At 53.4% G+C, this 25738-nt stretch overlaps 1 protein-coding gene across 1 annotated transcript; it reads right to left on the bottom strand.

Annotated features, from left to right (window-relative positions):
- On the bottom strand, positions 1–25738 carry COLGALT1 (collagen beta(1-O)galactosyltransferase 1). The gene is made up of 12 exons (XM_045380767.3): positions 25447–25738; positions 21969–22079; positions 20926–21043; positions 13865–13999; positions 12699–12903; positions 10677–10796; positions 5905–5981; positions 5710–5816; positions 5083–5215; positions 3560–3687; positions 2257–2463; positions 1–1985 (listed from the first exon to the last, which is right to left on the bottom strand). Exons 1-12 carry the CDS (start codon positions 25704–25706, stop codon positions 1718–1720), a joined length of 1869 nt encoding a protein of 622 aa, XP_045236702.2. The 5' UTR covers positions 25707–25738; the 3' UTR covers positions 1–1717.

Here is a 25738-nt window from a genome sequence, read left to right as displayed (position 1 = left end):
TGAAAACCAACCAGGAACATTTATTAAAAAAATAAGCAAGTTATCCCCAAGAGGGTGAAGCACCGCTGGCCGGTTCTGACATTCGATTCAGGCTGAAGGCATGGCAACTCCTCCGGCCCTTGCTGGGAAATGTCCTGCCCAGGCCACGGGCGGTGCCCCAGTGCAGCTGGGTCCCCGAAAAGCCCCCAAACACATGATCCCACCAAAGGCTTGAACAGAGCAACTTCATCAAGCAGGCAGGGACCACACCTGAGACACAAGGGCAGGGAGGTAAAGCACAAGGGACTGGGGTTGGGCCAGGGACACCCAGCCCCCGTCTCCAACTGGCGCCCCCTCCAGGGGGGCTGACATGTGGTGTGGGGCCACCAGGACCTGTGGCTGCCCCTGGTGGGGGAAGAACAACCCTCCCTCTTGGGTGGTCGGGGTATGTTGTCTGCACACAGCTCAGATGACCATGGGCACAGGAAGAATCAAACTCAGTCAACCATCCTTCAACCCAACTGGGAGTCTGTGAGGCCTAGCACACAGGTGCTCAATAAATGCTTGTGGCATGAAGTGAAGGAACCGATCTTGTTCATCTCTGTGCCCTAGCACTTGGCATGTAGCCCATGACGAAAATGCAGACTGAACAACTGTCATCCTCTTTCTTATCACTAGTGCCCAGCACACAGTCAGTGCTCTTGAGGTGTGTGGAAAAGCCAATTAAAGAGTGAGAAGTTCCCACACCGTCTAGCAGTGAGGAGAAAAAGGAAAAACGTGAAAAGTACCTTGTTCACTCCCATTCCCATCCCACAGCTCAGCTCCCTGCACACAGCAGGGGCTAAGTGTACCAAATCAATAACTTATCTTTGTGACACGAGTGCCAGGCACACAGTAGGTGATCAGTATGTGCTTGAATAAATGGATAGAAGCATCTTATTTATCTCAATATTCCCAGAGCCTGGGCTGGGCGCAGTGGCTCATGCCTGTAATCCCAGCACTTTGGGAGGCCAAGGCGGGTGGATCACTTGAGGTCAGGAGTTCGAGACCAGTCTGGCCAACATGGTGAAACCCCGTCTCTACCAAAAATACAAAAATTAGCCAGACGTGATGGCGCACACCTATAGTCCCAGCTACTTGGGAGGCTGAGAAACAAGAATTGCTGGAACCTGGGAGGCATAGGCTGCAGTGAGCCAATATCATACCACCGCACTACAGCCTGGGTGACAGAGTGAGACTCTGCTGTTTAAAAAAAAAAAAAAAAAAAAAAATCCCAGAGCCTAGAATGGCACCCAATACACAGTAGGCACTCAATAAATCCTTGAATGAATTTTAAAAATGAATGTGTATCAGTAGTGCCTGATTCTTACTCTGATCAGTAACTGCTTGATGACTGAATCAATCGCTGATAAGAGGGAATAATTATGCCTCATTCACTGCCATAACATGGGAACCTGGCATACAGCAGGTACTTAATAAGTGTTGGGCACATGAACAGATGAAGAGGGCTTGGTTCTTCCCAGTTCCCCAGGGCCAAGCCCTGTTGCTGGCATGCAGTAGGCACTCCATTAATGCTGCCTGTGTGCACGTGATTGCTTAGCGAGAGCTGGCTGGACACCACCCCACACGAGAGCCCTCTGCGGCCTGCCAAGGGGTCCTAGAGGTGGCCCTGATGTCCTCAGTAAGCACCTGGAACCTGGGCCAGCGAAGGCTGCTTTGGCTTTCTGGCTGCCACCCCTCAGAGTTCATCCCGGGCAGCACTGTCTAGTGGGGACTGGAGCACGTCTGAGTTCTTGGCCTCACGGCTCAGTGCCTGCTGCTCCCGCATCTTCTGGGACTTGGCGCGGTCCCAGTCGGTCTTGACGTGCTCGTTGTTCCATACGACTGAGGTCTCGGTGTCACTCACATAGCCATCGTCTCCGGTGTAGTGTGTGGGGTAGATGAGCAGCGGCTCCACGGAGAAGGCATGCAGGTTTCGGAGGGAGAAGTGGGCCTTGTACTCGGACCTGGGGGGAGGAGGAGGGGAGTGAGGGGCAGCAATGGCTTCAGGGGAGGGGACAGCTGGAGGAAAAACTGGAGGTGAAGAAGTCAGCCGGGATAGATTAAGACGTAAGTGTGCAGGGGATACAAATGGAGACAGATCTGGGAGGGGGCGAACGGAGGGAGAAGTAGGCAGAAGAAAAGACAAGTCCTCAGAGTCCGTGAGTTTCACGCCCCGACCCTCCCAGGACAGGCCCACCGTGAGACGCCAGCCCAGCAGCCGCCTGCCCCTCTCACACTGGGTGCTTGTCGAACATGACGGGCAGGAACTCGTCCACAGGCAGCATCTTGGAGAGCGGCTCAGCAGCCAGCAGCTTGCGGGCGCCTTGCAGGGAGATCACGTAGGCCAAGGTCCAGTAGGAGTAGTCGGCCTCCACCAGGTTCCTCACGCGGGGCACAGCCTTCTCGGGGTGCTCCACCTGCATCCGCTTCCGGCCCACGTAGCTGGGGTGCAGGATCGGGCCTGTCACTCTCCTCCCGCCCTCCAGAGGGAGCTTGCCCAGAAAACTAGGGATCTAGTTACCCCGCCAGGCCCTGGGATGGGAGCAGGCTCAGCATGTTTGCGGAGCGCTGTGACTGGATGCAGAGAATGCAGGAGCCCAGGGGTCTGGGGGTCATGTGGGTCATGGGAATTAGAGTTTTTCCAAAGGGCGTGAGGGAGCCGTGGAGGCTTTGGAGCTGGGGAGAGCAGGATCACGCAGAGGTTCTCTGAGGCTGAAGCTGCTCTGAGTTCAGAGGGCAGTGGGGGTGGAGGTGGGCGAGGTGCCCTGATGTGGGGAGCAGTCAGGAATGGAGGGGTGCAGTTACTATTCACACGGGGCAGTGTTCCCAGAATGTGGATTAGGGCACTGCACTTGGAAGGGAAAGATGGAGGAAAGAAGAGGACAAACCAGCCCACCTATAGGAGAAAAGAAAGGCTCCAGTGCAGGAAACATGGTGGCGGTACTCCCATACCAGGGCTTGTCTAAGACCCAGGCGCCCTGGCCACGCCCCCACTCTTCGGCCACACCTCAGCTCTGACCACGCCCTCCATGACCACACCCCCATGCTCTTCAGCCTCGCCCGCAGGCTGCCCGGTCAAATTTTAGCCACATTCACTTCCATAGACCTCAGTCAAGTCTCTAAGCCCTGACCAAGCCTGCAGGCTGCTGGCCAGGTACCTTGAGTTCTGGGTGATCCTTCTAAGGTCCTTCCCTATATAGTCTACAGCCCTGACAGTGCTCTCAGGCCCAGGGATCACGTGAATCATCCTGCTACGTTTCCAGGAGTTAGCCACGCCCTACGCCTACCACCCTGACCACACCCAGACATACGGCTCTAGGCTTAGCTGCAGCGCTCTGGCCACGCCCCTAGGATCCAGCTCCACTCCGCCTCGCAGCCCCACCTCTAAGCCCTGGTCCAGCTCCACACCACCCTCAAGCCCCGCCTCTAAGCCATGACCCGTCCCCAGGCCCCAGCTTCACCCTGTCCGCAACCCCACCTCTAAGTCCTGGCCTTGCCCCAGGCCCCAGCTTCACCCCACCCTCAGATCCCCACTCACATGAGGTCCCAGTCCAGGCCCTCCCGCTCTACATCGCGCATAAGGTTCATCAGGCGTCTCTTGAAGAAGATCTCAAAACGCAGGTCATCCTCAAACACAAGCGATTTCTGCAGCCCCCGGTCCACCACCTGAGAGAGGAAGCCCAGCCAGGTCGCAGGGAGGCCAAGGCCAGGCCTGACCCTAAAGCACAGAGCTCTGCTTTCAGAAGCTCTGAAAGACCAGGAGAGAAGCCAGTGCATCTCCCCGCCTCTCCTAGCTCCAGGGACATCTGGACATCCATGCCCTCTGTCACCCATGATGGATCTCCGAAGAGGAAGGCCTCCTAGCCCCTCAAATGTCCACACCTCATGCACCTCCCACCTTGCAGCCGCACGCCCCCATTTGGCTTCATGTTTGATGATCATGTTTTTTTCTTTCTTTTTTTTTTCTCTTTTTTGAGACGGAGTCTCGCTCGGTCGCCCAGGCTGTAGTGCAGTTGCTCAATCTTGACTGCAACCTCCGCCTCCTGGGTTCAAGTAATTCTCCTGCCTTAGCCTCCTGAGTAGCTGGGATTACAAGCATGTGCCACTACGCGCGGCTTTTATTTATTTTTCTTTTTTTGAGACACAGTGTCACTCTTGTCGCCCAGGCTGGAGTGCAATGGCATGATCTCAGCTCACTGCAACCTCCACCTCCTGGGTTCAAGTGATTCTCCTGCCTCAGCCTCCCAAGTAGTGGGATTACAGGAGCCCACCACCACACTCAGCTAATTTTAGTATTTTTAGTAGAGTCGAGGTTTCACCATGTTGGCCAGGCTGGTCTTGAACTCCTGACCTCAGGTGATCCACCTGCCTTGGCCTCCCAAAGTGCTGAGATTACAGGCATGAGCCACCACACCCAGCCATTTTTCTCTTTTTTTCTGAGACACAGTTTTGCTCTGTTGTCCAGGCTAGAGTGCAGTGGCACAATCTTGGCTGAATGCAGCCTTAACTCCTAGGCTCATGTCACCCTCCCACTTTAGCCTTCCGAGTAGTCAGGACCACAGGTGTGTGCCACCATGCCTGGCCCTGATAGCCCCAAGTTCGAAGCCCAATCAGACACCCTCCTCCAATCACAGCCTCTCCCTCTGAGGGTGGCTGAGGATGCCTGGGCTGGTGGGGTGCCCCCGGCACTGGGCAGGTGCTGGTTTAAAGTGGCTCTGTGGCCATGACTTCTATTACTAAACGTCAAGCATAGAGACCAGGCTGGGAGTAACGAGGATTTGTTTACCGGTCCCAGGCCCCAGACACCACCTGCTGCTCAAAAGGGCTCACCCCTCCCCCCAGCCTCAGTTTCCACATCTGCGCAATGGAAGGATGGCAGACACACCTGGGGTTGATACAGCTGGTGTGGCGCATCATTCACTAAAGAGACGCCATGGGTCCCATGGCTGAGGCTGGATGCCTGGCCAGGGCTTTGGGGAACTCCTTCAACCCCTTCCCGCTCCAAATCTCAGAGGAGATCTCGAGTCATAACTCTGGCCCCGCCCATCCCTCAGGACACACCTCCTTCCAGATGTTGTAGTGGCTCAGGAAGCAGCCCAGCTCACCCTTGGTGAGGGGCCGGCCGTGGTAGGGGTCCCGGTAGCCGGGCAGCATCTGGATCCCCAGCGCCTCCACCTGGCTGGTGTTCATGGCTCTGGAGAGGAGGAGGAGAGGGTCATGAAGAAGGCTCACCTTGCCTGCCATTCTGCCATGCCCCGCCATTCCATCATCCCCTGCGGCGTTGAGCAGCTGGTCCCCCTCTTGTAGCACTGGCACCCCTCCTGGACACATGGGGCCTCACTCACCTGCACATGGTATACACTCATGGGCAAACCTGCTCTCCTCCTCTCCTGGAGTCTGACTGACTTACCCCTCCATAGTCCCCACCAGCGCGGTCTACACTGGCAGCATGCAAACCGACCCATTCCCCTGGGTCAGGACTCACTTGCCTTCCATGGTCTGCAACTGTGAGGATCTGCCCCTTCCCCGGGGTCCCTTTCACTTGCCCTCCATGACGCCCACTGATGTGGTCTACACCTGTTTGGACACCACGCCCGCCCCCATCTGAATCACTTGCCGTCTACCAGCGAGGTCTACACCCACATCCACGTGCGGACCCGCCCCCCCACCCCCAGGCCTCAGACTCACTTGCCGTCCACGGCCTCTACCAGCCGGCACTCGATCTCCTGTGCCTGCAGCGCCCGCAGCATGCGCTCCCGCCGGTCCTGCCGCCGCCTCAGGTTGATCATGAAGACCTGCAGCCCGGAGAGCCCCGAGCCAGATCAGCCCCTGCAAGCGAGGGCCCTCCACCCGCAACCAGCCTCCAGGGAACGCCCAGCCCACCTCGTCAAAGCCCATCTTGTCCGGTGTCTTGGTGGGAGCCGAGATGAAGCGGGAGGGCTCTGCTGGCGGGTGCTTCACTGTGGGGCACAGACGTTGAGGAGTCGCTGGGGTGAGGGGCCTCCTACCTCTCTCCAACAGGCTTTCCGCACCGGCTCCATGGCTCCCAGTCCGACTAGCTCGGCCCACAAAGTCGACCTGGCTCCGCCCACATCAGTGCTGCTCTCTAGGAGCCCCTCCCATGTCATTTGAACTCTGCACAGCAGCCCAAAGCCCTGACCGCACCCCAGGCCCCAGCTTCACCCCGCCCCCAGTCCTGCCTCTCAGCCCTGGCCACACCCCAGGCCCCAGCTTCACCCCGCCCCCAGTCCTGCCTCTCAGCCCTGGCCACACCCCAGGCCCCAGCTCCATCCCGCCCCCAGCCTGGCTTCTCAGCCCTGGCCACACCCCAAGTTCCACGTTCACCCCGCCCCCAGCCCCGATACTCAGCCCTGGCCACGCCCCAGGCCCTAGCCTCATACCTCAACCTCCCCGAGCCTTGTCTCTAAGCCCTGGCCTTGCCCCAGGCTCCAACTTCACCCTGTTCACCCTGCCCCTCCCCAGCCCCACCTCTAAGCTCTGGCCACGCCCCAGGCTCCAGCTTCACCATGCACCCCCCCAGCTCCACCTTTAAACCCTGACCATGCAACAGCTTCGCTCCGACCCCCAGCCCCGCTTCTAAGTCCTGGCCATACCGCAGGCCCTAGGTTCACCCTGCCCCCAGCCCCGACTCTCAGCCCTGGCCACGCCCCAAGCTCCAGCTTCACTCCGCCCCCAGCCCAGTCTCTAAGCCCAGGCCATGCCCCAGGCTCCAGCTTCACTACGCCCACAGTCCCGCCTCTAAGCCCTGGCCACGCCCCATGCTCCAGCTTCACTCCCCAGCCCCACCTCTAAGCCCTCGCCAACGCAAAGAACTCCCATTCCTACCTCAGGCCCTTTGCACATGCTTGGTCCCTGCTTGAAATACCCTTCCCTTCCCTGCTCTGTATCCTTACTTTTCAGCTATGATGCCCTGGGCATGGGGGTCACCCTCCCCCCTCCCACCTCCCTAGGCTGAGCCAGGCCTCCTCTGGGCCACAACAGCACCTGGACTTGCACCACCAAAGCTCCCATCCTTGCTGCCCTAACCCCCTGGCCCTGTGCCTGTCTGTTGTGGGCCCCTTGGGAAGGACACCAGGTATGTCTGCTCACACTGGGCCCCTAGTGCCCAACACAGGGACTTGGCACACAGCAGGCACTCAGTAATTGCTTGTAGAATGAACCAAGAAATGATGGCATGCTGTGTATCCTTGACTGGCCCGGGCCTCAGCTTTCCTAATCTATAAAATGGGTCAGTAAGCCACTGAGAGGTTTCACGAACAGATGTCATGAGATCACGCACTATGTCATGGGGTGAACTATGTCTCCCCAGTGCCAACCACCAGTACCCCAGGGTATGATCCTATTTGGACACAGGGTTGTGAACAGAGGTCGAGTTAAAATGAAGTCATTAGGGTGGGCCCTAATCCATATGGCTTGGGAGGCTGAGGTGGAAGGATTGCCCAGGAGTTCAAGGCTACAGTGAGCTATGATGGTGACACTGCACTCCAGCCTAGGTGACAGAGACTTCATCTCCCAAAAAAGCAAAAAAGAAGGCCGGGCACAGTGGCTCACATCTGTAATCCCAGCACTTTGGGAGGCCAAGGCGGGTGGATCACGAGGTCAGGAGTTCAAGACCAGCCTGGCCAACATAGTGAAACCCTACCCCCACTAAAAATACAAAAAATTAGCCGGGCGTGGTGGCAGGCGCCTGTAGTCCCAGCTACTTGGGAGGCTGAGAGAGGAGAATGGCGAGAACCTGGGAGGCGGAGCTTGCAGTGAGCGGAGATCAGGCCACTGCACTCCAGCCTAGGAGACAGAGCGAGACTCCATCTCAAAAAAAAAAAAAAGAAACCTAAATTAACAAATTAGCTGAGCATGGTAGTGGCATGCACCTGTGGTCTCAGCCACTCAGGAGGCTGAGGTGGGAGGATCGCTTGAGCCAAGGAGGTTGAGGCTGCAGTAAGCTGTGATTTTGCCACTGTACTCCAGCCTGGGTGACAGCGAGACTCTCTCTCAAAAAAAAAAAATAATAATAAGGAAATGACAACACAAATATATGTATATGTGAGAACTTAAACTGGGAAAACTCTGGCAGCTACAGAGACGCTTCTCAGGCCCTGGTTCCTGATGGGAGGTGGTGATAAATGGAGACCCACCATCCCCGACTGTGGCCGGGTGGGACCTGGACATCTAAGTATGCCAGACTCTTGGGTGTTGCGGGGGGCCTGCCCCAGTGATTGTGCAGTCTCCAGGTGTCACCTCAAAAAGACTCAAAAGTCTCCCCTAGGCCGGGCGCGGTGGCTCAAGCCTGTAATCCCAGCACTTTGGGAGGCCGAGACGGGCGGATCACGAGGTCAGGAGATCGAGACCATCCTGGCTAACAAGGTGAAACCCCGTCTCTACTAAAAAATACAAAAAAAACTAGCCGGGCGAGGTGGCGGGCGCCTGTAGTCCCAGCTACTTGCGAGGCTGAGGCAGGAGAATGGCGTAAACCCAGGAGGCCGAGCTTGCAGTGAGCTGAGATCCTGCCACTGCACTCCAGCCCGGTGACAGAGCGAGACTCCGTCTCAAAAACAAACAAACAAAAATCTCCCCTAGGCCAGGCGCAGTGGCACACACCTGTAATCCCAGCATATTGGGAGGCGGAGAGGGGCAGATCACCTGAGGTCAGGAGTTTGAGACCAGCCTGGCTAACATGGTGAAACCCCGTCTGTACTAAAAATACAAAATTACCCGGGCATGGTGGCAGGTGCCTGTAATCCCAACTACTCGGGAGGCTGAGGCAGGGGAATCGCTTGAACCCAGGAGGTGGAGGTTGCAGTGAGCCGACACTGCACTACTGCACTCCAGCCTGGGTGACAAAGTGAGGCACCGTCTCAAAAGAAAAAACAAAGTCTCCCCCAAACACAAAGGACAGGGTGCTATTCCATCTTGAGCCACCAGGGGGAGCCGCAGATAGACTTGTTCAGAAAATGGTAAGGCTAGGGAAACGGAGCCCAGGGACAGACGCCTCACCCCTCCCACCCAGTCTCCATCTATGCAGTGGTGGGAATGGCAGTGGCGTTGGCAGGGCTTTCTGCGCCCACAGCAGGGAGAGGCCCACATTAGAAATGGCTGAGATGGGAGCACCATCCCAAGGCAACCACAATTACAGCTCAGCCCTGTGTGCTCCTCCAGTTGTAGAGGGACAGCTACTGGTTTCATAGCTTATGGATTTTTTTAAATTTTTATTTATTTATTTATTTTATTTATTTATTTATTTATTGATACAGGGTCTGGCTCTGCTGCCCAGGCTGGAGTGCAGTGGCGCAATCATGGCTCACTGCAGCTTCGACCTCTTAGGCTCAAGGGACCCTCTTGCCTCAGCCTACCGAGTAGCTAGGACCACAGGTGTGCGCCATCACTCCTGGCTAATTTTTGTTTTTTGTTTTTTTTTTTTTGGTAAAGACAGGGTTTCACCATGTTGCCCATGCTGTTCTCAAACTACTGGGTTCCAGGGATCTGCCCACCTCGGCCTCCTGAACAGCTGGGATTATTATTTATTATTATCATCATTTTTGAAGACAGAGACTTACTCTATTGCCCAGGCTGCAGTGCAGTGGCACGATAATGGCTCACTGCAGCCTCCAGCTCCTGGGCTCAAAGGATTCTCCCACCCCAGCCTCCTGAGTAGCTAGGAATACAGGCATGTGCCACCATATCGGACTAATTTAAACAAATTTTTTTTCTTTTTTTTTTTGAGACAGAGTTTCACTCTGTTGCCAGGCTGGAGTGCAGTGGCATGATCTCGGCTCACTGCAACCTCCACCTCCTGGGATCAAGTGATTCTCCTGCCTCAGCCTCCCGAGTAGCTGGGACTACAGGCATCCGCCATCACACCCAGCTAATATTTTTTTTGTAGTAGAGACGGGGTTTCACCATGTTGGTCAGGATGGTCTCCATCTTTTGACCTTGTGATCCGCCCGTCTCGTCCTCCCAAAGTGCTGGGATTACAGGCGTGAGCCACTGCACCCGGCCAAAAATTTTTTTATAGAGAGATGGGGTCTCACTCTGTTGCCCGGGGTGATCTTGAACTCCTAAGCTCAAGCAATCCTCTCACTTTGGCCTCCCAAACTGCTGGAATTGCAGGTGCGAGTCACCATGTCCAGCCTATACATGCAGTTCTTTAGTGAAAACTTGCTGTCCTGTCAGTTCTCACATCCTCCATAGCTCCTGACTGTCCTCAGGGGGAAGGTCCCTTCCTCAGCCTGGTCTCTGAGGCCATCTACCCTGGCCCTGGATACCAGCCCCAGGGGCCCACTGACCTTGCCTGTTCCCCAGGTTGACGTCCCTTCCAGCCTCTCGGCCTTTGCCCACGCTACCACCTCCCGCTGCAATCCCCTTTCTGGTGAACTCCTACTCATCCTGCCCCTTAATGCCACCTCCTCCAGGAAGCCCACCCGACAACTCCGAGCACGCTGCGTACAGCTGCCTGCAAACCAGCACTCTGTAACAGCAGGGACAACCCTCCACCTCGTTCACATGTGCTCTTGCACTCAGCACCCCCCACAGGGACTGGCATCTGCCTGGCACTCAGTGCTCACAGGACAGATTCGAGACATCAGTGAAAGGGAGGCAACCTAGCCCCTCCCAGGGCAGTTTGCAGGCAGACTCACCCATGACCTCCAGCTGCACGTGCATGAAGCTCTCAGCCTCATCCTGGAGGGTGCTGTGGGCGCGCAGCGGTACCGGCAGGAAGCCGTACTCCTCCTTGTTGCACACGTACATCTGCACCTCTGCAGTGGGCAGGGAAGCAACAGACACATGTAAAAACAGGCCAGGCCCAGTGGCTCATGCCTTCCATCCCTGGGCTTCAGGAGGCCAAGGCAGGAGGATCACCTCAGATCAGGCATCTGAGACCAGCCTGAGCAACAGAGCAAGACCTCATCTCTACAAATAATTTTTTTTTCTTTTTTTTTTTAGACAGAGTCTCACTCTGTCTCCCAGGATGGAGTGCAGTGGCACTATCTTGGCTTACTGCAACCTCCACCTCCTGGATTCAAGCGATTCTCCTGACTCAGCCTCCCAAATAGCTGGGACTACAGGCTTGTGCCATGCCACCATGCCCGGCTAATTTTTGTATTTTTAGTAGAGATAGGGTTTCACTATGTTGGCCAGGCTAGTCTCAAACTCCTGACCTCAGGTGATCGACCCGCCTCGGCCTCCCAAAGTGCTGGGATTACAGGTGTGAGCCACTGTGCCTAGCCCAAAAATTTTTTTTTTTTTTTTGATATGGAGTCTCACTCTGTTGCACAGGCTGGAATTCAATGTCATGATGTCAGCTCACTGCAACCTCCACCTCCCGGGTTCAAGCGATTCTCCTGCCTCAGCCTCCTAAGTAGCTGGGACTACAGGCACATGCCACCACGCCTGGCTAATTTTTTGTATTTGTAGAGATGGGGTTTCACTGTGTTAGCCAGGATGGTCTCAATCTCCTGACCTCATGATCCACCCGCCTTGGCCTCCAAAGTGCTGGGATTACAAGTGTGAGCCACCACACCCGGCTCTACAAATAATTTTAAAATTAGCTGGGAATGGTGGTACCTGCCTATGGTCCCAGCTACTCAGGAGGCTGTGGCAGGAGGATCACTTGAGCCCAGCAGATTGAGGCTCCCGTGAGCTATGATAGCGCCATTGCACTCCAGCTTGGGCAACAGGGCAAAACCCTGTCTCAAAAACAAACCAAACAAAAAACAGTAAAAATGCATGTTGAGGCACAAAAAGGAAACAGTTTGACAAAATGTCAGTTAAGTTACTTCCTTCTACATCTACCCTTTTCTGGATGGTTTGAACTTTTTTATGAGTGTATCTTTTTTTTGAGACAAAGTCAGGTTCTGTCGCCCAGGTTGGAGTTCAGTGGCGCCATCTCGGCTCACTGCAACCTCCGCCTACGGGGTTCAAGCAATTCTCCTGCCTCAGCCTCCGAGTAGCTGCGATTACAGGCACTTGCCACCATGCCCAGCTAATTTCTGTATTTTTTTTTAGTAGAGATGGGTTTTCACCATGTTGGCCAGGCTGGTCTCGAAATCCTGACCTCAAGTGATCCACTGAGCCTAGCCGAGTGTGTATCTTTTTTAGACTAAAAAATTCAACGATGCTCTTTTAATTTAATTTTATTGTATTTATTTTTTTTGAGACAGAGTCTCGCTCTGTTGCCCATGCTGGAGTATAGTGGTGTGATCTTGGTTCACTGCCTCCTGGGTTCAAGCAATTCTTGTGCCTCAGCCTCCTGAGTAGCTGAGAGTACAGGCACCCACCACCACGCCCAGCTAATTTTTGTACTTTTAGTAAAGACGGTTTTCACCATGTTGGCCAGGCTGGCCTCAAACTCCTGACCTCATGTGATCCGCCCGCCTCACCCTCGCAAATTGTTGGGATTATAGGCGTGAGCCACTCCGCCTGACTAACCAATAGATCTTAAAGAGCTAGGGAATGAAGCTAACCAGTAAAGCCAGGGCTGGAGAGAGACTGGGTCCTGGAGACATTATCTGAACACCTAGATACAGCTGTATCTGAAGTCAGCCCTGCGCTGCATTGTTTGGGTTCCGTGAATCTTCCGTGTGCTCTGAACTGGCTTAGCGCAAAACCCAAACAACCAGGCAGATGGCCCTGCAATGGCAGACCTCTCATGTACGTACCTGCCTGCTTGCAGGAGAAGGCGAAGACGATGATGTCGTCAAAGGACCAGGTGTAGTCAGGGTGAGGTGGGTAGAAGGCCAGGTTCCTGGACGCTGCCTTCCGCAGGTCGATCAGGAAGGTTGAGTGCACCATGGGAACTGCAAAGCAGCCCCGGCGGTCTCGCTTGCGGATGGGGATGTAGGCAGGTGTGCGCTTGTAGTAGCCCTGTGGGGAGAGAGCGACAGTTCCGCATAGGGGTCTTGAAAGGTGAGGATGGAGGCCCATGATGGCGGGCGGCATGGCACGGGACCAGACGGAGAGCCAGGCACAGCAGTGTGTGCCTGTGGTCCCCCCAGATTCAAGCCCAGTATGGGACCTGTGGCCAGGCCTGGCCAATAAGAAAGAGCCTTGTATTTCCCCAGCTTCAGTAATGAGTTCAGAGGTAGTGTAGAGGAGACTAGCAATGGCCCAATCAGAATGGATGACGGCTGGACGCTGCTGAGATCACTCTCAAGCTGATCCACCCAAAGGATGGAGAAAGACAGTTATCCAAACGCCTGGATCAAGCCATGCCTGAAGTCCCATCCTGACACCACCACTTGCTAGCTGTGTGAGTTTAGGCAAGTCACTTCCTCTCTGTGTTTCTGTTTCCACCTCCGGAATAGCAGGGTGGGGGACTATCAAAGACCCTCTATTCTTCCCTCCCGTCTGGCCTCAGAGGACTGTTTAAAGATTACCGTAATGAGTTTTTGTTTTGTTTTGTTTTGTTTTTGAGACCAAGTCTCACTCCATCACCCAGGCTGGAGTGCAGTGGCGCGATCTCAGCTCACTGCAACCTCCGCCTCCTGGATTGAAGTGAGTCTCATGCTTCAGCCTCCCGAGCAGCTGGGAGGACAGGCGTGTGCCACTGAACCTGGCTATTTTCTGTATTTTTTTTTTTTTTTTTTTTAGTAGAGATGGGGTTTCACCATGTTGCCCAGAGTGGTCTCAAACTCCTGAGCTCAGGCAATCTGCCTGCCTCAGTCTCCCAAAGTGCTGGAATTACAGGCGTGAGCCACCGTGCCCAGTTTCCATGATGATTTTTGTAAAACACACACACAACAAGGTGGTGTGACAGTAAGTTTCACTCTAGCCACGAACCCACCTGCTCAGCCCAGACCCCACAGTCCCCAGGCACTCACTGTACCTGGGAAGTCATTCCACACCAGAAGTTGGAGTACGCAGCCCGGGAATCCAGCATGGGGGCGACCACCGTCTTGTTCTCAGCGATGAGCAGGCTCAGTGTGTCAGGGTTGAGGATCAGGTTGTCCGTGTCTACAAACTGCAAAACACCCCACACAGCATCAGCATGGGCTGCCAGACTGCCTCCAGGTCAGGCTAGCACTCAGAACAGCTGGGGCAAAGGCCAGAGCCCTGGGGGTCTGCCAAAGACCTCTGGAAGCACCCCCACACCGGCTGAAATGGAGCAGGGACCCCGTTTTGGGGGCCTGCAGGATCCCCTGGATCATGGAAATAAAGCAAAGGTCTTGAGTTCCTTCAAAGAAAATTCTAGGGCCGGGCGCGGTGGCTCAAGCCTGTAATCCCAGCACTTTGGGAGGCCGAGACGGGCGGATCACGAGGTCAGGAGATCGAGACCATCCTGGCTAACACGGTGAAACCCCGTCTCTACTAAAAAATACAAAAAACTAGCCGGGCGCAGTGGCGGGCGCCTGTAGTCCCAGGTACTCGGGAGGCTGAGGCAGGAGAATGGCGTGAACCCGGGAGGCGGAGCTTGCAGTGAGCTGAGATCCGGCCACTGCACTCCAGCCTGGGTGGCAGAGCGAGACTCCGTCTCAAAAAAAAAAAAAAAAAAAAAAAAAAAAGAAAATTCTAGGCACTGAGCTAGCCCTGAGAAGTAAATGAACAACCAGAGCAAGAAGGTAGCAAAACATTTTTTTTTTTTTTTTTTGAGACAGAGTCTCACTCTGTCACCCAGGCTGGAGTGCAGTGGTGTGGTCTCCGCTCACTGCAACCTCCGCCTCCCAGATTCAAGCGATTCTCCTGTCTCAGCCTCCCGAGTAGCTGCGACTACAGCCGTGCACCATCACATCCGGGTAACTTTTTGTACTTTTAGTAGAGACGGTGTACCGTCAAGTTGGCCAGATTGGTTTTAAACTCCTGACCTTATGTGATCCGTCCACCTTGGCCTCCCAAAATGCTGGGATTACAGGTGTGAGCCACCATGCCCGGCCTAGTATTTTGCTTTTTCTTCCTTTTTTATTTTTTAAAGGGATAGCATCTTGCTCTGTCACTCAGGCTGAAGTGCAATGGTGCAATCGTAGCCCACTGCAGCCTGGAGTTTCTGGGCTCAAGTGATCCTCTCATCTCAGCCTCCCAAGTAGCTGAGAGTACAGGCATGCGTTACCATGCCCGGGTAATTTTTTTATTTTTATTTTTGTAGAGATAGGGTCCCTCTACATTGTCTAGGGTAGTTTTGAACTCCTGGGTTCAAGTGATCCTCCCGTTGCGGCCTACCAAAATGCTGGGATTACAGGTGTGAGCCACTGCACCTGGCCTAAAATTAAAAAAAAAAAAACATACATACATATATATAGAAAATCACACATAGAAAATGATTAGATCTGGATGCTTCCCCTCTACTAGGATGTAAAGACACAAAAGTCACGATATATCACAGAACCACTAACATGTTTTTCGGGTTTCTTTTTTTTTTTTTTTTGAGACGGAGTCTCGCTCTATCGCCCAGGCCGGAGTGCAGTGGTCGGATCTCAGCTCACTGCAAGCTCCGCCTCCCAGGTTTACGCCATTCTCCTGCCTCAGCCTCCCGAGTAGCTGGGACTACAGGTGCCCACCACCTCACCGGGCTAGTTTTTTGTAATTTTTAGTAGAGATGGGGTTTCACCATATTAGCCAGGATGGTCTCGATCTCCTGACCTCATGATCCGCCCGTCTGGCCTCCCAAAGTGCTGGGATTACAGGCTTGAGCCACCGCGCCCGGCCGGGTTTCTTGTTTTTTTTTTTTTTTTTTTTTTTGTAATGGAGTCTCCTGTTGCACAGGCTGGATGGAGTGCAGTGGCACGATCTCAGCTCACTGCAACCTCCACCTCCCATGTTCAAGCAATTCTCCCTTAGTCTCCCAAGTAGCTGGGATTACAGACACATTCTACCACGCCAGGCTAAGTTTTGTATTTTCTGGTAGAGACGGGGTTTCACCAGGTTGGCCAGGCTGGTTTCGAACTCTTGATTTCAAGTGATACACCTGCCTCGGCCTCCCAAAGTGCTGGGATTACAGGTGTGAGCCACCGCGCCCGGTCTGGATGTTTTTCTTTTACTGCTGGTCCACAGAGATGCTTGCTGTTACCCAGGCAGTATCGTTTAGAATATTGGATCAACTGCCATAAACAACAACAAAAACTAGAATTCCAGTATCCCCCGGCAAGGTGGGAATACCATTTCCACATGGCAACCTTCAGTTGCAGAGGGCAGTTGGCTGGCTCTTAGGACAAGCCCTGTGGTCATGTTACATACCCCATCCGGTCCCTCTGGATGTTTGAATCTGTGACCTTTGAATATTAATGCAGAACAAACAGCCAGATCACTGTGGCAGTTCCTCAAAAAGCTAAACATAGAATTACTACATGATCCAGGAATTCCATTCCTAGGTATGAACCAAGAGAATTGAAAGGACTCAAACAGGTTCTTTGTTTGTTTGTTTTTGAGACAGAGTCTTGCTCAGTCACCCAGGCTGGAGTACACTGGTGTGATCTCGGCTCACTGCAACCTCCACCTCCTGGGTTCAAGTGATTCTCCTGCCTGAGCCTCCTGAGTAGCTGGGATTAATTACAGGCATGCGCGCCACCATGCCCAGATAATTCAAACAGGTCTCTGTACGCTCATGTTCATGTCAGAATCCTAACAGCCAGGCCAGGTGCAGTGGCTCAGACCTGTAATCCCAGCACTTTGGGACGCCAAGGCAGGCAGATGACATGACGTCAAGAGTTCAAGACCAGCTTGGGCAACATGGTCAAACCCCGTCTCTACTAAAAATTACACACACAAAAAATTAGCCAGGCATGGTGACACATGCCTGTAATTTCAGCTACTCGGGAGACTAATAACGCAGGAGAATCGCTTGAACCCAGGAGGCAGAGGTTGCAGTGAGCCGAGATCATGCCACTGCACCGCAACCTGGGCGACAGAGCACCACTCCGTCTCAAAAAACAAACAAACAAAAAAAGAATCTCTACAGCCAAAAAAAGTGGAAGCAACTGAAGTGTGTCCATCAATGGATGAAGAGATCAACACGATACAGCCCACCCAGACAATGGAATGAGAGACAGCCATACAAAGCAAGCACGGATCCAGGCTGTAATGAACCTGGAAAACTCGATGCTGAGTGAGAGAAACCAGACGCGAAACGCCACGTGGTGTGACATTCCATTGATGTGAAATGCCCAGAACAGGCAAATCCACAGACAGGAAGCAGATGAGTGGCTGCCAGGGCCTAGGGGAGGGGAATGGGGAGTTGAGGAGTGACTGCTGATGGGGTTTTATTTCTGGGGAATGAAAGTGTTCTGGAGGCCGGGCGCGGTGGCTCACGCCTGTAATCCCAGCACTTTGGGAGGCCGAGGTGGGCGGATCACAAGGTCAGGAGATCGAGACCATGGTGAAACCCCGTCTCTACTAAAAATAGAAAAAATTAGCCGGGCGCAGGGGCGGGCGCCTGTAGTCCCAGCTACTCGGGAGGCTGAGGCAGGAGAATGGCGTGAACCCGGGAGGCGGAGCTTGCAGTGAGCCGAGATTGCGCCACTGCACTCCAGCCTGGGCGACAGAGCGAGACTCCGTCTCAAAAAAAAAAAAAAAAAAAAAAAAAAAAGAAAATGTTCTGGAATTAGAGGTGGTGCTTGCGAAACAAATAAATATATATGTGAACTGACTTCAATTAATACAAACAAGAAATAGGATAAAGTGAATCTCTCCAGGAGATACAATTAAAATTTAGATGCTGGCCAGGGGTGGTGGCTCACACCCGTAATCCCAGCACTTTAAGAGGCTGAGGCGGGCGGATCACGAGGTCAGGAGATCGAGACCATCCTGGCTAACACGGTGAAACCCCGTCTCTACTAAAAATACAAAAAATTAGCCGGGCGTGGTGGCGGGCGCCTGTAGTCCCAGCTACTCGGGAGGCTGAGGCAGGAGAATGGCATGAACCCAGGAGGCAGAACTTGCAGTGAGCCGAGATCGCGCCACTGCACTCCAGCCTGGGTGACAAAGTGAGATTCCATCTCAAAAAATAAAAAATAAAAATAAAAATAAATTAGCCTGGCGTGGTGGCAGGCGTCTGTAGTCCCAGCTACTCGGGAGGCTGAAGCAGGAGAGTCACTTGACCCCGGGAGGTGCAGGCTGCAGTGAGCCAAGATTGCGCCACTGCACTCCAGCCTGGGCGACAGAGTGAGACTCTGTCTCAAAAAAAAAAAAAAAGAAACACGAAAATATAATTTTGTGTCAAAAGCCACTTTGAGTTTTGAACCAGCACTTTGAGCTCCACCCTGGTTTGCTGAGGGAAAAAAGCTAAAGCCAGGCAACCTCAAACCACAAAAGCAAAATCCGAGAGGCAGGACAAGGCAGCTTTGTGCCAGAACGCTCTGGAAGGTTCCAGATCCACCTCTCTGCCTTGCCAGTTCTGACACCCCGCCAGGCAAGGTGTCCCCTCCCTCTGTCAGCCTCTGTTTCCTCACCTATAAAATGGTCTGATAAGCCACCAAGCAAGAGAGTTCCCCTCAGGAGCTCCATCCGTCCTCCCCGCACGTGGCACTGTCCCCGTTCCTCTCTCCCTGGCACCTTCACATCCAGTGCCAAAACAGACCGTCTCCTTCACCTCGCGACGCATCCTGAACCCCCTGCCTTTCTCCACAGCCCCCACCCCATGCAGGCCTGTCCATCAATCGCTGGTACCCTGCTCGGGCCTCTACTCCGGCCTCCTGCTAGTGTGTGCGGCTTCTGCTACCCGCAGCAGCCACCGTGGCTTTTTTTTTTTTTTGAGACGGAGTCTCGCTCTGTCGCCCAGGCTGGAGTGCAGTGGCGCGATCTCAGCTCACTGCAACCTCCGCGTCCCGGGTTCAAGCGATTCTCCTGCCTTAGCCTCCCAAGTAGCTGGGGTTACAGGCGTGCGTCATCACACCAAGCTGATTTTTGTATTTTGGTAGAGACAGGGTTTCACCATGTTGGCCAGGCTAGTCTCGAACTCCTGAACTCTAGCAATCCAGTTGCCTCAGCCACTCAAAGTGCTGGGATTACAGGCATGAGCCACCACGCCTGGTCCACAGTGGCTTCTGAAAATCTTACATCAGAACACAGACCTCCCCTGCTCACACACCCTCCATGGCTCCCCATTCCCCTCCAAGTAGACACCAAGTGCCTCCACTGGCCTGTGTAGCTGGACCTCTAGCCACCACTGCATCGAAGTCACTTTGCTCACTTGATTCCTTTCTTTTTCTTTTCTGTTTTTTGTTTGTCTGTCTGTCTGTTTTAAGAGATGGGCTGGATGTGATGGCTCACCCCTATAATCCCAGCACTTTGGGAGGCCGAGACAGCCGGATCACCTGAGGTCAGGACTTTGAGACCAGCCTGGCCAACATGGCAAAACACCATCTCTACTAAAATTACAAAAATTAGCCAGGCATGATGGCGGGGGCCTGTAATCCCAGCTACTCAGGAGGCTGAGGCAGGAGAATTGCTTGAACCCAGGAGGTGGAGGCTGCAGCAAGCTGAGATTGTGCCACTGCACTCCAGCCTGGGCAACAGAGTGAGACTCTGTCTCAAAGAAAAAAGCAAATCAGGAGAATATAGGAAAGTATGAAGGCTGAAATAACATTTGGGGTAGATCATAGAAAACTGTGTAATGGATTCAATGTATATTATTTGGGGGATGGATGCCCCAAAATCTTTGACTTCACCACTTCACAATCTATGCATGTAACAAAATTATACTTGTGCTCCATAAGTTTATACAAATTAAAAAATAGTAGTAATATTCAATCAATAAAGTTTTTTTTTTTTTTGAGAGAGTCATTCTGTGGCCCAGGATGGAGTGCAGTGAGTGCAGTGGTACGATCTCGGCTCAAGAAAAAAATAAAAAATAAAAAGACTCAACTGTTCCCTTCCCCATGAGACAATGTCCCCGCAGGAGGAAGTGCAAGTCAGGCCTCAGCAATTCAATGTGGCCACCACCCCCCAGTCCCTGACCCCTTCCGGCTGCTTCTTGGAAGTGACCCAAAGGTTTGGCCATTACATATGACGGTGATAAAAACAGACGTGACACGGTCAGGCGCTGTGGCCCATGCCTGTAATCCCAGCACTTTGGGGGGCCGAGGCAGGAGGATCACTTGAGCCCAGGAGTTGGAGACCAGCCTGGGCAACATAGCAAGACCCTGTCTCTACAAAAATATTTTTTGTTATTTTTAAAAAATATTTATATATTTATTTATTTATTTATTTATTTATGAGACTGAGTCTCACAGTGTTGCCCAGGCTGGAGTGCAGTGGTACAATCTCAGCTCACTGCAACCTCTGCCTCCCAGGTTCAAGAGATCCTCCTGCCTCAGCCTTCTGAGTAGCCAGGATTACAGGCACCTGCCACCACGCCTGGCTAATTTTTGTATTTTTAGTAGAGACAGGGTCTCCCCACGTTGACCAGGCTGGTCTCGACCTCCTGACCTCAAGTGATCCACCCGCCTTGGCCTCCCAAAGTGCTGGGATTACAGGCGTGAGCCACCATGCCTGGCTTCTACAAAAATAAAAATAAAAAATTAGCCAGGCATAGTGGTGGGTATCTGTGCTCTCAGCTACTCGGGAGGCTGAGGCAGGGGAATTGCTTGAACCCAGGAGGCGAAGGTTGCAGTGAGCCGAGATTGCGCCACTTCACTCCACCCTGGGCGCCAGAGTGAGTCTCTGTCTCAAAAAATAAAAATAAAAAAATAAAAATGGACTTGACCCAAGTGTCCAAACACAGGGGACAACTGGGGACAGAAAAGCCCATTCATTCCTGGTGCTGAGGATCAAATGAATCCCAGCTCCTCCTCCACTGACCAACCATGTCACCTTAAGCAACTCATCTCCCCTCTCTAAGCCTCAGTTTACCCTTCTGCAAAATGACGTTAAGGATGGTCCTGGCATCCTGCTGTTCTGCCTTCCCTGGGGATACCCAGACCTGCCCGTGATCCACAGCTGGCCAGCTGAGAAACTTACCAGGATGTAATCAGCCCACATGTCTCGAGCTGATTTCAGGGCTGCCTGGCGCAACTTCATGACATGCTCGTAGCGTGAGTCAGACCAGTGTTTCGGGCCTTCCTCGTCTGGGTAGGACCTATGGGGAGGCAGCTGTGATGTGGACATCACAAGGCACCATCAAAGCCTAGCGAGGGCCTGAGCTGCCTTCGGGGTACTCAGAGAGAGCTTCCTGGAGGAGGGGACATGTAAGCTGATCTGAGGGATGGGAAAAAGGAAACGAGGAAAGAGAAGTGGGGAGAATGTCCCTGGCCGGAGGTACAGCCTGTGCAAAGGCCTGGAAGGAAGAAAGCCCGAGGCACACTGGAGGGAAGGAAGGAAGCTCAGAGTGGGGCCCAGTGCAGTGGCCCACGCCTGTGATCCCAGCATTTTGGGAGGCAGAGGTGGGAGGATCGCTTGAGGCCAGCGCTTCGAGACCAGCCTGGGCAACACAGTGAGACCCTATCTCTATAAAAAATACAAAAACATTAGCTGGGCATGGTTATATGTGCCTGTAGTCCCAGCTACTCAGGAGGCTGAGGTGGGAGGATAGCTTGAGCCCAGGAGGTAAAGGCTGCAGTAAGCTGTGTTCACTCCACTGCACTCCAGCCTGGGTGATGGAGTGAGACCCTGTCTCAAAAAAAAAAAAAAATCCCAGAAAGGAACTGGGTGGGGGCGGGGAGTCCATGCTGCCCAGGGCCTCAGGGAGTAGATAAACAGCAAAGTCAGTGCTGGGACCAAGACTGAGTCAGTGAGCCAAGGAACAAAGCAGTGGGCGTCCCCAGAAGAAAAAGGGAGTGAAGGAATTCTAGGTGCAGGGAACGGCTTGGACAAAGGTCTGACAGGAGGATTATGGCCTATTTGTAAAGATGAGGGAGGGTCAGAGTAGCCTAATGCTGCCTGGCTGGGCTGGAGAGGCAGGGACTGAGGGCCTGTTATTCTGTCCTGGGACAACGGGGAGCCATAGAGGGTGTGTGAGCAGAGGCAAAGCCCAGTCAGACTAGGAGCAGGGGAAAGGCGCTCACCTGGGCTCCTCCGCCGGCCGCCACTCCACAGAATGGTACAAATTCTTCACGGCCACCAGCCACTCCCGCAGCACAGTTGACGTGTTATCCATGTTGTGGTCCGTAGCCACCCTGAAGGGAGAGGGAACAGGCAGCGCAGTTGGGGAGACTGAGGCAGGACCAGGCAGCAGCGAGGCAAGTCGAGGACCACATCCCCAACTGGCCTCCCACCAGCCATGCACCTCTGGCCAGGACACTTCTCCGTTTCCTTTTTTTTTTTTTTTTTGAGACAGTCTCACTCTGTCGCCCAGGCTGGAGTGCAGTGCAGTGGCGCGATCTCAGCTCACTGCAAGTTCCGCCTCCCAGGTTCACGCCATTCTCCTGCCTCAGCCTCCCGAGTAGCTGGGACTACAGGTGCCCGCCACCACGCCCGGCTAATTTTTCTTTTTTTGGTAGAGACGGGGTTTCACCGTATTGGCCAGGATGGTCTCAACCGCCTGACCTCCTGATCCGCCCACCTTGGCCTCCCAAAGTGTTGGGATTACAGGCATGAGCCACCGCGCCTGGCCCTTTCCATGTCAGTTTCCTCATCTGTAACATGGGGGTGGGAACAGGACCCAGTTTACTGGGAAGTGGAAGGATTAAACAAGCTAATTTTGGAAAGACACATTAGTGATTGGCTGTTTTATTACTGAGCATCTAAGATCTTGCAAACCACATTCACTAACAAATATGTGTAACTTCATTTTTTTTTTTTTTTTTTGAGACAGAGCCTTGCTTTGTCACCCAGGCTGGAGTGCAGTGGCATAATCTTGGTTCACTGCAACCTCCGCCTCCCAGGTCCAAGCAATTCTCCTGCCTCAGCCTCCCAAGTAGCTGGGATTACAGGTGCACGCCACCACATCCAGCTAATTTTTGTATTTTTAGTAGAGACGGGGTTTCACTGTGTTGGCCAGGCTGCTCTCGAACTCCTGACCTCAGGTGATCCACCTGCCTCGGCCTCCCAAAGTGCTGGGATGACAGGAGTGAGCCACCGCACCCGGCAATTTTTTACTGTATATATCAGGCCAGGCACAGTGGCTCACGCCTGTCATCCCAGCACCCTGAGAGGCCGAGGCGGGTGGATCACCTGAGGTCAAGAGTTCTAGACCAGCCTGGCCAACATGACAAAACCCCATCTCTACCAAAAATACAAAAATTAGGCCAGGCACAGTGGCTCACGCTTGTAATTTCAGCACTTTGGGAGGCCAAGGCGGGAGAATCACTCGAGGCCAGGAGTTCGAGCCTAGCCTGGCCAACATGGTGAAACCCTGTCTCTACTAAAAGTACAAAAAATTAGCTGGGCGTGGTGGCAGGAGCCTGTAATCCCAGCCACTCAGGAGGCCGAGGCAGAATTGCTTGAACCTGCAGAAGAATCACCTGAACCTGGGAGGCGGAGGCTTCAGTGAACCGAGATTGTGCCACTGCACTTCAGCCTGGGCTCAAGAGCGAGACTCGAGTCTCAAAAACTAAATAAAAAAAAAAAATTATTTAAATTTAAAAAAAAATTTAAAAATTTGAAAAATTAAAAAATAAAAATAAAATTATTTTTTAATTTTATTTAAAATTAAAAATAAAATTAATTAAAATTAAAATTAATAATTTTTTTAAAAAATTAAAAAATGAAATCTCACAAACCAGCTGGGTGCAACGGCTCATGCCTGTAATCCCAGTATGTAATCCCAGCTGAGGCAGGAGAATCACTTGAGCCCAGGAAGGGGAAGTTGCAGTGAGCTAGGATTGCACCACTGCACTCCAGCCTGGGCAACGGATATAAAACCCTATATCAAAAAAAAAATGTATATCTCAGCAGGGCGCTCATGCCTGTAATCCCAGCACTTCGGGAGGCCGAGGCGGGACAGATCATGAGGTCAGGAGATCCAGACAAGCCTGGCCACAATGGTGAAACCCCGCCTCTATTAAAAATACAAAAATTAGCCAGGCATGGTGATGCGTGACTGTAATCCCAAGCTACTCAGGAGGCTGAGGTAGGAGAATCACTTGAACTTGGGAAGTGGAGGCTGCAATGAACTGAGATCGTGTCACTGCACTCCAGCCTAGGCGACAGAGCAAGATTCCGTCTTAAAAAAGAAAGAAAAAAAAAAGCATATCTCATCTCAAAGTATATCTCATAAACCCCCTACCCTGCCTTCCTTCATCTTCTCCTGTGAGCCACACCACTTCAGTGGGCTGCAGTCATTTATTCATTCAACAAACATCTGTTAAGTACCAATTGTGTATTTGGATTATCCAGACTGGGAAATCGGGTGGAAGGAAAAGCAACATTTGGGAGTTTAGTTTGACCGTAGTGCCAAGAGCTAATTCTACCCAATAAGTTAAGTTGACAATAACACCAGCAATGAGTAACACCAGCAATGATAGCAATCATAATAAAATCACTGAGAGCCAAGCCCATGCCAGACCCAAGGACTCCACATCCATTAACTGGTTAATCTTCAGAGACAAACCCCAAAAGAGAATTATATTAATACACTTATTTTCTTTTCTTTTTCTTTTTTTTAGAGGCAGGGTCTTACTCTGTAGCCCAGGCTAGAGTGCAGTGGTGCAATGATAGCGCACTGCAGCCTCAAACTCCTGGGCTCAAGTGATTTTCCCGCCTCCTGAATAGCTGGGACGACAGGCACACACCACCACACCCGACTAATTTTTGTATTTTTTCTAGACACAGGGTTTTGCCATGTTGGCGAGGCTGGTCTCGAACTCCTGAGCTCAAGTGACCCGCTCACCTTGGCCTCCCAAATTGCTAGGATTACTGCGTGAGCCACAGCGCCCGGACCCATTTTCCATTTGAGGAAACTGAGGCAGGGAGTGAGAAGTCACCAGTCAAAGACTTCTTCAGAGCTCTGGCCTGTTCCCTCCCAAGAAAGCATCCACTTCCTCCTGGGCCATCTAGTCCTGGACTCCACCCACGCCGGTCCGAAGGCAGGGGTTTGACTGGGGCCTGGAACCGGGCTGAGTTCAAGCTTAAGGTTAGCAGCAGGCACAGAAAGGCTTGCTGTTAGATGTGGCCCCTGGCAACGCCCCAGTGGGGGCTGCGGGCTCAGTCCTTTGGAGGTGTACGTGCTCCAGAGGAAGTTAGAACGAGTCACAGTCAGTGGGGCCGGATCTGCCCTAGTAGGGTCCAGTAGACAGGAGCGGTGCCCAGCCCACCCCAAAGGAGCCAGCAGGAGGAACTCGATCCCGCTTGTTTTAATGTGGGGAGGGCTGTGTCTGGCCCCATGGGAGGACAGCAGGCAGGGGGCACGCGTGGGCCCATCCCGATGGGGCAGCGGGCAGGGGCATGCGTAGACCCGTCCCGATGGGGGTAGAGAACAGAAAGCACGCGCGGATCCGCCCAAAAGAGGATAGCGGGCAGGGGCTCGTGTGAATCCACCCCAAAGGGGACAGCGAGCAGGGGCTCTCGTGGACCCGCCCGAGGGGGACAGCGGGCTCGGCTCACCATAGCGCAGTGCGCTCCCGCGGGTGCCGCAGCCGCTCGAGTGCGCCCAGCGTGGTGGGCAAAGCGTGGGCCGCGTTTCGCGCCAACAGCGCGATGAGCACGCGCGGCGCCTGCAGGGGCGACTCCGGGCTCCAGCGCTCCTCGGGGAAGTAGGCGTCGGCGCCCGGCTGGCCCCCCGGCGGCAGTGGCGCCAGCAGCAGAAACAGCAGCGCCTGGAGCGACTGCTCGCGCCGCCGGCCGGCGCGTGGGGCCGCCGCCATCGCGCCACGCGTCTCCTTTAAGTCGTTTTTCT

Source organism: Macaca fascicularis, chromosome 19 (genome assembly GCF_037993035.2).
Source record: "Macaca fascicularis isolate 582-1 chromosome 19, T2T-MFA8v1.1".
Classification (NCBI taxonomy): Eukaryota; Metazoa; Chordata; class Mammalia; order Primates; family Cercopithecidae; genus Macaca; species Macaca fascicularis.
This window is presented reverse-complemented; position numbering and strand designations above follow the sequence as displayed.